The sequence below is a fragment of the Bradysia coprophila genome, assembly GCF_014529535.1.
Source record: "Bradysia coprophila strain Holo2 chromosome X unlocalized genomic scaffold, BU_Bcop_v1 contig_416, whole genome shotgun sequence".
Lineage (NCBI taxonomy): Eukaryota > Metazoa > Arthropoda > Insecta > Diptera > Sciaridae > Bradysia > Bradysia coprophila.
The window spans coordinates 848,284-860,700 of NW_023503334.1; the positions used below are offsets into that span (position 1 = coordinate 848,284).

Here is a 12,417-nt window from a genome sequence, read left to right on the forward strand (position 1 = left end):
TTTAAACTAATGTTACTTTACCTTATGAGTTTCTACAACTTGTGACTGTGGTGACAGATATGCAATTTATCCTAGTTGCGATACAACTATTCCCTCAGACTACATAGATACAGACTGGCAATACGTACACGTAAAACTGAAGCTAAAGTAAACCCAAAGTAAGTGCCCAAAGTACCTAAATTGAGCCATTCATGCGTCAATCGAACGTCAAACAAAATTTGAAAAATAAACCATACGAATCAACGTTGGCGCTTAGAGTAACCATTAAGTTAAGGTACTCACTTACAGTATTGCACATTTCGTATTTACCTTTGCTTCAACGATCGAACTTTTTGTATGAAGGGCCAGTCTATTTTTATTTAGTTTATTCCTCACAGTTGAATTTAAACGTTTTAAGTTTGAGAGAAAACTTGGAGCATGAGTTTTTTTGCATATTTTTGTATGACGTAGGTCCATTTCTTACGCAAGCAGAATCCAACTTCTATTATTATGACAAGTCTAATCACTCAGCAAAACATTTCTTTTCATATTTTGAATGGAGATTAGAACACAAATGCCTCTAATATGCACCAGACTTAATTGACAATTAAATCTACCGAAAAGTAGGCAGGTACAGCCGCCAAAATGGAAATATCGTAATAGTGACGGTCACAAAATTGACGTTTTTGATCACTTCAATAATTTTATTTGGGGCTGCCAGGTGAATATCTCACAATACATTTATTTTTCAAGCTGAAAACAATATGTAAGGGCCAAAAAGTTTGTTGATAATACATTGGCATCTGTAAAATATTGACATTTATACATATTTTCATATGTTCATTTCGAGTAATAGTATATTCCGTCCTTGCTTGTTTTGTTTCCATGGCAAGTGTGAGCTTTGCGGAACGAGTCGAAGGCGAGTACAGGAATCACAGAAGACAAAAAAAGTATAGTAAATTTTTGATTGTAGACAAAGGAAATATCGACAGGCTAATTTCTTACTGTTTTTTTTTCGATGAAACTTCTAGGGTCATCCTGAAAATATCAGGTCAGGTTGTTAAACTGTTTTACAATCTGACAGTTTTACATGTTGACCTGTAACTTTTTCTAACGCAGGTACTTTTTACAATATGTCAACTATCTTATCAGGCCAACCTAAGCGTCGTATATGTGAATTTGTGGAATTTTGTGGACAAACAGTTTTTGCAAGAAAAATTGCCTTTTATTTATTTCGCATTACTTGTTGCAGTTTACAAATTTAGAATTAAAATTATTAAAAACTGATGTGTGCTTTCATTAAAAACTTCAAATAGTTTACTATCACGATACTTTTTACTCTTTTTCATTCCATAAATTTGATTTAGTTACATTTTTGTTTGTAGCAAATAATCTACAATGCACTCACTAGCAATGTGTTGGACTTTGAAAAATTATGTCAAATAGAGAAAGTTTTGCTAAAAAATTATCGAGTTGTCACGAGAGTTATACTTAAACTAAGCTACTTTTTGTTGTTTAAGAGAGTTTTCCATTAAGTTCTGATGAGCAAGAGCACATTTGTAGTATAAAATTACAGACAAAATATAGCAACAAAATTAAAATCTTAGTTTACGGCTCACACCACAAGTGTCAAAAATTTGCAGCTGCATTGTCATTTTTGAGCCTGAAATGTTTGTTTTTCTGATATATTTTGCTAGAGAGTGCATTGGTCTCAGCCTAATTTTGTATTAGCTGTGTGAATTATCCTAAATAATTTTCTTTTTGTCTTTTTTATATTTAATAATCGACTAAAATCTTGATGTTTCTTAGATACTTTTAAACTTATAAAGAAAAGACTTCAAATTTTACCAATCTAATTTGTTCGCAAAGCTTTTACTATTTTGAGAATAAAATTGACTAAACCAATTACGAAAGGCTTTAATCGCTCGGTCTTCCTTGAGAAGGCATGGCGTGTCGATGTACCGTTTATTATTCCAGATCATCATGTCACGTTCAAACTTGTCGAATTGAGTTGAGATTGTTTTTAAGTGAAAATAAGTTAACAAAATCAATGAATTTCATATATTTACCATCACGCTCTCTCCCCAAATCGTAAATTTGGAAAATAATGCTAGGCCTTTCGGTAAGTAGAAGCGATGAATTACCCTTTGCACTAATGGTTCTACGGGAACCACTGTTTGTAAGATTACAAATCTACCAAATGATGATGTTATAAATAATTGAACATATCCAGGACCAACCTAATCCAAACAAAAAATTTGTGTCGATTTTTGTTTTTCGTTTACAGCCATTTAAAATAGTTCTCACCTGTCGCACGTTAACGTCCATGCTACTCACTTCGATTTTATTAAACAATTTGATCGAATGAGTTAAAGTCATTGTAGCTAAATGCTGTTTATTTTCCTCTGTGCAAGCAGACCATCTGTGAAAAACAATTTATTTTACTTAATATTGGTGGTTTAATGAAGACTCTGTTTTTGGAAACGATCAAGCTCGGACACAAAAACTGATTGAAAATGACAGATTTTTGTTGTCAGTTCGTTATCAGACTCTATATCGAGTTGAGCATTTCATGATTGTTGATCAAAGTCAAATGTGTGGTTTGGAACCTACTTCAAGATTGAATTCTTCGAGACTAACTACAAATTACTTCTGAAATACAAAATCTTTATTTTATGAATATCGGTAAGGTGGCGCCATCAGTCTCCGGACATTCTACCAGTAGTCGGGCACCTATTGTTCTTCATGTTTAAAAAATTTATCAATGAAGGATAAGTAGGTTTCTGACTACTGGTATGTGTCCGGAGAGTGGTGCTTCCACCCTAAAATTTAACGAAATGTTTATCGAAAGAAGTCTTTTTTGATTTCGAAATTCGAAGTCTCACACGAGGGCTAGGTATATATGTAAATTTTGTAGACAAAAGAATTCTTTTGAGAATTTTTTTACAAAATTTTATAGAAGTATTTCCGTTTGTGCAGGATTATCATCGATCTTCTTTCTAAGTTTTGATGATTATGCCTGAATTTTCTTCTGTTTTCTGATGACTTTTCGATGAAAGAATTTTCTAGTTTTCAAGTTTTATTTTTGTTGTTGTCTAAAGATTTTCAAGTTTCAATAATTTAAACTCATTTAAAACGTCATATATTTATAGTAAGGCGCTCTGACATTGCTACTGACAAAAGAATTCTCTTGTGATTAATAGACCTGTTACACCTGTTTTGCTTTCTCTAGGGTCGAAAATGGCTTATTACACATATAGGGAAAACAAGAAAATTGGTTTAGGTTGCATGTAAAACACTGTAACTAATGATTTCACAAAATAGTACTCTATTTGGTAGCTGTCAACTGTGATCACTTTTGCTTGAAGTGCGTCATCCCAAGTGTATCTGGTTGCTAGGAATCTCGCGCCGCGTCATTCACAATAATTCACATTTTGACACATTTTGTATAAGGAAGATGTCACTTTGTGAATTATTGTGAATCACGCGGCGCGAGATTCCTTAACACCGTGTATCTGTCGAACTTACTGCCTTGAACCCCTAAATAACTTCAGCATAAAAGTAAGGTCCGTTTCATAAAAAAAATCAAACTTCAGCATGAATTTGCTCCAGCTGTTTTTCAGCTGATCCAGACAAACAATCAAAACTGTTTATTCGATTTTACCACTACCGTCCATGTAACCGTATTCAACCGTATGAACATGTATAAACAGTTAAACAGTTATGATTGTATGTGTGGATCAGCTGAAAAACAGCTGAAGCAAATTCATGCTGAAATTTCACTGCCTCTGACCACGACAGAGTAAAGTTAACCAGGCAGGAGCGCTGATTTGACTGGGGACCTGAATAAACTAGTAGCCTTATATTTTTTGCGAATAAAATTTTTCAATTTATGTCAGTGTTCATTTGAGTTCATTTTCATATAGTGTACTAGGTCCCTTATTTGACGTTTTGAAAATGAACCGCTCTTGTCTGGTTTATTTTACTCTGCCGTGCTCTGACTGTACAATTTTAGTATCATAATGGGAATATAATCGCTATTTATAGTCCAGCCTTCTGACATAATATTTCTATATACTTAATGTATGCAACACAAACGACGATGCCCTTGAAACTATATAATGCGGTATACCTTCGTATACGATTTATCCATCAAAAGAAACTTGAGACAACTACACATAAATTATCTAGTCCTTATCTGTAATTTGTTATAAATATTTTGTCAAACAATTGTTATGCACGTGTGCATATATATAAGAAGCGATAACAACCCGTGATTTGATCTGATTAATGGCTATATTATAAAATCACTTACGTCGACCGGTTGAAAGAATATGAAATTCTGATTGTGTTGCTTCACACGTAATATTGTTTCCTTTGTTTTTGAGCTCAAGCGATAATAAGTGGATTCTATTTTCAAATTGATAAATTATGCATTTGAAGTTCATTTAACTTTTTAAACGATTTTTCATCCGTTCGAAATTTGATCACAATATTTTAACAAGAATTGAAGCAAGCAGATGGAAACAATGTGGCCACAGTGCCGACTATTTTTAACCCAGCGAGCCAGGAAATCGATTCGCATTTTTGATTAGTACCAAACACTTCACTTTTGACGCTCCGACGCTATGTCAGAAAAATGGGGGGATGGGTTTCAGGTATGATGATGAGAGATTTTTTTTCTGAAAATATTATTGAAGACCGGAAAAATCAAATCTAATGCTCGAGAAACAACTACCCTCCGACAATTCAGGTTGAAAAGGAACTTCGAAAAATAATGACAAAACAAAACTCAACTGTGCATTCCACGAGTGAATACCGAACGATGCCCAAGGTTGTCGTGAATACCGTATGTCACTACCAGTCAGCATATTAGGCCCATGCACAGCATTCAAATGTGCAACATCAGCCCCATTTTCGGGGATCTCTTGTATGTGACAACTAATTAAAAATTCATTTCTACCGTAATAGCACCATTCACCAGAGTCTGAAAAACGAAGACAACATTTTAATGTCTGCGTTATTGGCAAATGGAGAAGTGAAACTGAAAGTTTTCGTTTATTCACCAATTTCTTTGACCACCGGTAATTCCCATGGTTCATCATCTTCTGCGTGATGCCAAACAAATATTGCACCGTTCACCTCGCATGATTTCCATTTTTTAAGTTTAGACGATTTTGGAACTAAATTTGTGTTTCCCAATTAAAGAAAGATCCAACAGTTTCTTGGTTACTTAGCGAATGACTCACCGAATCCACTTGTACTATATGGAATATTTGTGCACTCTCCATCGCTAGCTCGAAACGACCATTGATGAAAAGGACATTCGATGCAATCACCCTTAACAATACCACCGACACCTAAATTTGCTCCTAAATGCGGACAATACGCATCAAATATATGCACCTCACCGCTCTCCGTACGAAAAACTACGAAATTTTGTCCTAAAAAGAAATTGAAAGTGTTTTAGCGCCAATGGGCGACCGCAATCAGTCGATAAAATTTCCAACCTTTATTTCTTCTAAATCAATTAATTAATTAGTAATTTATTCGTGACTTATTAAATAATTAATTATTTGCCATAGGAGAATGGAGTTTAGAAACTAAGGGTAAAATCTATTACAATTTAGTACTTTTCTTCATAAAAAGACTGCTGTCACTGAATTATTTTTTCATAAACCAACTTCACTGCTGTGACATTTCATGGGAATGAATCAATGTGAAGTTGTTACACAAAAAAATAGTACAGTGAGAATGAAGTACTATAAAAAAATGTGGCTCCTCTACAGGCCAACCGACTAGGCGAATTGAATTGTCGACTTTTATTGTCAAAATATTTGAAACATTGATGGTATTGGCTCTCAAACGTTTGTTTGATGTAAAATCAAAAAATTAATTCGACAATTCTATGTCAAATAATTAGTTATTTAATTAGTCACGAAAAAATTACTAATTAATTAATTAATTTAGAAGAAATATAGAAAATAAGAACTTATCGTCAAAATAAAACAGCGGAGACTTTTCAAAGTAGCGCTTTTTGCGGAACAAAACTACAAGAAATATCATTACCTAAAACATCGACACTAATAGCTTGACCCGCTCTAACACTTGTCGACTCTGCCACCGACAACCACCCATTTGGATATGGTGGCGGTAGCTATTACGTGGAAATAGAGAGAAAAAAAAAACAATAAAAAATGTATGCATTAATTGCACTGTATACTATTGAATAACGACGATGAAGGTCAAATGCGACTTACTTTATCCCCAACATTTCGCAAACGTTTCAATCGATTTATGGCCAATACAGCTGAATTCTTACTTTTGTACGACTCGTGAATGTGATTGTATCCAATATCTGTTATATCCTGACAATGAAAAATTATTGGGTTGAAAAAAAGAAAGAAATTATTTTACAAGAAAATCGATGTAATACGAGTATGAGATTAATAAATGAAAGGAAAATTTAAATGAGTTCGCACTTGGATGTTTTTTTTTTCAAATGCAAAGCACATGCAATATAAAAGCGATAACCTCGTCACTTACCCTAATCCAATTGTACGGTGTCAGAAGCCATTTTACAAATTTAAAGATGACAATTGATAGAATGCCCAATGATATAGAGTAAATTAATTGATATATCGGAAACATTTTGTTTAAGAGGGTTACGTATTATCTGAAACAAAAACAAAAAGAAAGTCAGATAAAATATTTTGCGTAAACAGACATCGGATTGTATAGTAAAATTCAACTAGTATAGATCGATTGTAATTCTCTCTTAATCAGCCGCTTTATCGAAATTTTTATGACCTTAGCGCAAAAATTGTATAACGGCCGAGATGATTAAACAAAAGTGTTATCGCTGTAAATTATCTTAGTTTCAGGTATTAAACGACTGACATACCAATTTAATTTTAACATCGAAATAAGCCAAGAAAGCGTGGTCGGACTTAGTCGTAATGTCGGATGGAAAAACAATTGGTCGAAACAAAAAAGGAAAAACTAGAAATTGACGCATCCACTAAATTTTTTGTTGGCAACATGACCAACGAAAATGACCACGAAAGCATGTAACAAATTTTTATTATTTTTTTTCAATTTTATCTGCACGTGTTGCCGTAAATGATGTCTGTCTACGGCGACTAATTGTAGTAGTTATATCAATTTGTTGAAAGCAACCGCGGTGGGTTTGAAAAAGTTTTAAATAGGGTGGCGAGACCAACTCTTTTCATATTCTTGTCTCTATACTGTTCAAAACAACATGCACTTTCCGGATCCACTCAGCTGTTTTTGAGGCACTGGTGTCATCCAGAAGAGTGAGAATTTACAGTTTTTTTTACAGTCGGAATTGGTAGAGGGAGATTTTCTAAGGTCTCAGTGTACAAACATGATGTAATTGAACTTTTGTGCATTGTAAATTGTGTCATTACTTCCGTCCGTAGAAATGTTTTTTTTTGAGAGCACATCGTACTCGGCTTAGCCTCGGATCGGTAGATTTCACGCAAGAAGTACCATTTCCATAATTTTTCCCATTGATAAGCTAAGCAATTTAATTTACGTGATACGGCAATGTAAATGGCGCTTCACAACAACATAATAAATAAGTTCGATTTTATCATCAATCACTAGTGAACTCAAATCATTCGAAATAAGACAAAGTTAAAGTCAACTATTGAATGAGGGAAATTTGTGTTTAATTAGCAGTTTGGTCTTTTTTATTCAAGAGCCTATGTTAATGACTATGATATTTCCATTCCATATCAAGTTCATAAAAAACAAACCATCAACCGTCCTTGAAAGGTCCTTTACAAATTTCAGAAAAAAAATTCTACGAAATCGCGTGTAGAGTATAACGCGTGGTAGATCTTATGGTTTCACCTTTTCTATTCGGTCGGCTTAACTTGACAGCCGGAATTTGTATTTGAGGCGATTGTTATTGGAGTTTATTTTTGTCATGTAAGTTTATACTAAAGGTAAATAATGGAGAGTTGACAAATCTCCGCTTTGAACTTAAATTTCTTCGCGATTTTGGAACTATATTATAAGAAACCACTTAAAATAATTTAAAGATTTATCTTTTGTTTACTCAATTAACATACATTTGATTAATTTATTGGCGATTTCGTCTAATGTAGTTAATTAATTATTAAAAATTCAGCGCTGACACTTGTGAACCGTAAGCTATCCCAATTTTATATAAATTCAATGAATCGAGTTTTTGCCTGTTGTTTTTTTCTTCATACAAATTTATAAGGTCAACTCAACATTCATTTTTGGGTAGGTCAACTCTCCATTATTTACCTTACACTCCAGCAGTACTCATGGAAAAGGCGTACAACATAAGTGAGAATTATTGCGGTATTCGAGACAGACGCTAGGTGACGTATTCGCATTTGAGTTAAAGCATAGTTATTAACATGAGTAGGTACTTCGGTCCTATGTTTTAAGTTTTAACATGTAAGGCAACCTTATAAGTAAATTTAATTTTAATTCAAAATTTAACGGCCAGTAATTATCCTTTTATTTTTTTACCGTGCTTCTAGTAAACGTACAAGAAAGCATTCCCATCATTTGTCTTATTGACAAGTCAGGTTTCGCCGTCCACTGTGGGGCTGAATGAATTTTAAATAAACGTGTAAGTTTCCATCCTGGTTTTTTTGGCAACAGTCAATATATAGTCAATATTGATGCTATTCGCAGTTGACTGTCAATAGTCAATATTGATACTATTCGCAGTTGACTGCCAATAGTTAATATTGATAGTGAACTGCGAATAGTCAATACTAGGCGAAGTGACTATTCGCAGTCATCTGCAAATAGTCACTTCGGGTTTTTTCATAAGTGAGTTGGGGGAGGGAAGTGCTATTCAAGTAAACAAGTCTCAGCAAAATCTCCATAGCTGAGAACCAGAAACAAAGTTGCTTATTCATAAAGTTGCTTCTTCAAAAAAATGAAAGAAGGAATGAAATACGGGAAGCATTATTGCATGCCCAAAAAGACGTACGATGTTGTAAAATTGGTATTGTTAATCCAATCTTTCTCTTTTGCTTACGCAATTCTATTCAAAACGACAATAAATAATAATTTCGTAGAATGACGAAACTAATTACCGTCAAAGTGTTAGAAAGACAACATAAATGAGTTGATTTATGGGCTGATAAAAGTCTATAGAAATAACTTTTTTATCGAAATAGTTGGAAGCGGATGCAAACATTGGGTTTGTTTATACACAGAAGGAAAACGAATTACATTTCTGAACGGTTAAATCTGATAGATTACATTTTTCATAAAGCGAACGTTGAAACTGAAGCCTTGGCAATATTTAATTTGTTGTTAAAAGTTTAACACAGCACAGCTTTCCTATCGGTTCCATGAAATTTCTATGACTTACGCTACCCTTAATATTCCTTAAGACAAAACTGATATGGAGTAAAATTCCACATTCATCATATTTTTTATTCTTTGAAACACTAGACTTGACCATTAATTAAAACAACGCGCACGCATCACCACATTCACCCAAGTCTAGTATTTCGAATTCAATTTGTTTATAAGCTCTTTTAAAAAAGAAACAATTAAAAATTCCTCAAAAAATCATAAAAGAGCATCATAAAATCCTAGTTTTGAAACTGGTCAAATTCGCTTGTTACTTTCTCATTATCGACGATCCATTCAAATTAATGTCCATCCACTACGCAGAACAATTCTAAATATCCGAAACCATTCGATTTCGACTTCCGGTCTATCTTGTTCTGCACTTGAGAACATCGAATTTCGTTTTAATGTAATTTAAACGTTTCCCATTGTTTTAATTAATTGCTGCTTTATTTCCAGTTGAACTCTTCCTAGATAGAGTTCAACTGGAAATAAACGAATCGTACAATTTTCGCTAACTTTTTTTTGGCACAAATTTGAAGGTCGTCTGTAATTTCTATACACAACGAGAAAAGAATTATTGGCTCCAAATTATTTTGCCATTGTCACGGACAATATTTTGGGCGCAATTCTAAAATAGTGTGAAATCCGATTCTACTCAAAAGCTTAACCGAACCGTTTCGCAAACATATACATTCATATATATTCATTTCCCATTTCGCCAATGCACCATTATAATCCGTACATTCATTAAATTAACATAGGGATTTAAAATGCACTAAGAGTCTAAGGTCGGTATACATATTTTAGTTTTCCTTGACTTGTTGTTACTCTTTTAAGCTGGTATTGGTGCTCATCCGGATTGGGTCAAATTATTTCTGTTTCCGTTTATAATGCCAATGCTTATGAACTCTAAACCTTGCAAGCTTTTACCTTTGATTGTCATTGTTCAGCTGTTGTGCAAAATTAGGTAACTGACTGAACCTATGTTCGCTGTTGTACGTGGCTGGAGTTCCCTATTAACTGTCTCATTTGATTCGTGCAACGGTTTATTTTCGTTTACGGGAATAAAATTTGAAAATTTTGACTGTCCGCCATACAAAAAAAATGGAATAACTGACCTATAGGGTGCTGTTGTATGTGTCTAAATTGGCATGTACTTTAAAATCGATGGAAAGATATTGAATAAATAATGCTTGAATAACATGTATTGAGGACATCATAAAATTTGGGGTAGATGCATAGGTACGTGTTATTGGTGAGAACAAACATAGGAACATGTTGGAGTATCCTTACCTATAGAGTAAACGTTTTAAAGCTTTTGTAACTCTGGATGTGACTGGGTAAATAGATAGACGGAGAAAGTGCGCAAAATATTATTGCATTTTGTGAATACCTCCATCGAGCATGCCAGGAACTGTGTATTTCAACTTCGAGAATGTAAAAACCAAATATTTGCACAAAAATGCTAAATATCGATAACAGACAAGAAATTATTGCATAACAATACACCCAGCGTTTATGTTGCTAGAAAACGTTGCTAATTTAAAACCATGTAAATATTCAGGTCAAATTTACATTTTTTATTCTATCAACGCAATATACAGTTTAATTTTAAACGGAAAAAACTCAATACGTGCTTTTCAAAGAACCAGATGAGGTCCTTGTTTTTGACGTATTGCAACGCACTTCAAGCATAAGTAGTAAATAGATAGAGAATTGCAACTGGACAGTGTACCATACAAATTTTGGCACTGTATGTAAAATGTGGAAAATTATGATCAATCTTGCTTTCAGTGTGTTGCTTATCGACATCGATATACTTTACTACACCTTCACCCTGCACTTCTTGTTGGCAGAAATTTTGATTTCAATTTCTATTTTCCTGTTAAAATTGTTTAGTTTTATTTCTATAGCACATCCGATCAAAATTGGTGGGTCGCTTGAATAGTTCTATAAGAATCTTACTCATTTGATATCTACAGACCGCATCAGAGGTTGACAAATGTTTCATATTACTAGGCTAGTTTTACTGGAGAATATTGATGATTTGTTTGAGTTTCACTATGTGTTACTATGACCAGGGTAGATTATTGAAAGATGAGAGGCTCTGTCGAGATTTGCACTCATCTGTCACTCATTCTTCACTTGAAATTTTGTCCCAGATTCCTCCCAGATTAGGCATTTTAAGAATTTAAATCCTTAGAATAGGCTCTGCCCCTTGTGAAAATGATTCCGTTTCTTCCCCTTCCGAAATACTGTCGCACACATTCAAACTCAAGCTATCATGACTCACTTTCTTGGTCAGTGTTTTAAGATAACACTATTCACACTCTGATAACGTTCAATGAAATTCGGTTACCTTTTTGCTGAGTCATAAGAAAAAAAAACATTTAAAATTGTTGAACTTATGACCATGACCATCGCATTTGCAGTCATTGTGGTAACCTGTAATAGGCCCCCGTAACCCCGTAATGGACAACAACGTCAAACAACAACAACGAAGCAACGATCTGTTACTGCTGTCGTACTGTCTCACATAGCATCGCATTGTGTGAAAATATCGAAGTAGAAGGTTTTTGGTAGCTACTCCGATTACGCTAAACACAACATATTTTATGTTCATGAATCACAATTCAATTATACTTTTTACAAACGAAAGCCATTAGGTCAATTTTTCAGACCCAGTTTTCACATAAAGCTATCCTGTGTCTATTCATATAATACTACCAGAACTCATCAACGACAACGGTCGACACCCCGTTTTGAGCACCCATCTGTGTCAGTGGGTTCCATTGAAATTGAAACCAGTTAATGAAAACCGGATGATATGAATATAATTCGTTTTAATGTGGTCTGTGGTCTACTGACCGATAAATCAATCTATGCCCGTTGAAGATCCTTCCGTGCCATGCTAATAATTGCACCCTGGGGTGACTTTGACTGAAATGCACATAACATTCAATTAGACGGCAAAGATTTCCACAATTACCACAAAGTAAATAAATTAAACGTACAATCAAAACGAAATAACTTGTTATTAATGATGCGGGTACACCCTGC

The 12,417-nt window shown here is 34.0% G+C and overlaps 1 protein-coding gene across 1 annotated transcript; it reads right to left on the bottom strand.

The window, feature by feature from the left end:
- Window positions 1–1,751: 1,751 nt before the first annotated feature.
- Window positions 1,752–6,682, bottom strand: LOC119069940 (cholesterol 7-desaturase). The gene is made up of 9 exons (XM_037174165.1): window positions 6,526–6,682; window positions 6,240–6,347; window positions 6,049–6,136; window positions 5,229–5,423; window positions 5,046–5,162; window positions 4,777–4,966; window positions 2,287–2,401; window positions 2,049–2,219; window positions 1,752–1,976 (listed from the first exon to the last, which is right to left on the bottom strand). Exons 1-9 carry the CDS (start codon window positions 6,628–6,630, stop codon window positions 1,824–1,826), a joined length of 1,242 nt encoding a protein of 413 aa, XP_037030060.1. The 5' UTR covers window positions 6,631–6,682; the 3' UTR covers window positions 1,752–1,823.
- Window positions 6,683–12,417: the final 5,735 nt, after the last annotated feature.

Excerpts from the sequence above, each read along its gene's own strand:
- LOC119069940 (XM_037174165.1), bottom strand. The coding sequence starts at position 6,630 with ATGTTTCCGATATATCAATTAATTTACTCTATATCATTGGGCATTCTA. Across the intron at positions 4,967-5,045 it reads ACCGGTGGTCAAAGAAATTG|ACTCTGGTGAATGGTGCTAT; the intron begins GTGAATAAACGA and ends TTCGTTTTTCAG. Across the intron at positions 1,977-2,048 it reads TTTGGGGAGAGAGCGTGATG|TTTGAACGTGACATGATGAT; the intron begins GTAAATATATGA and ends CAATTCGACAAG.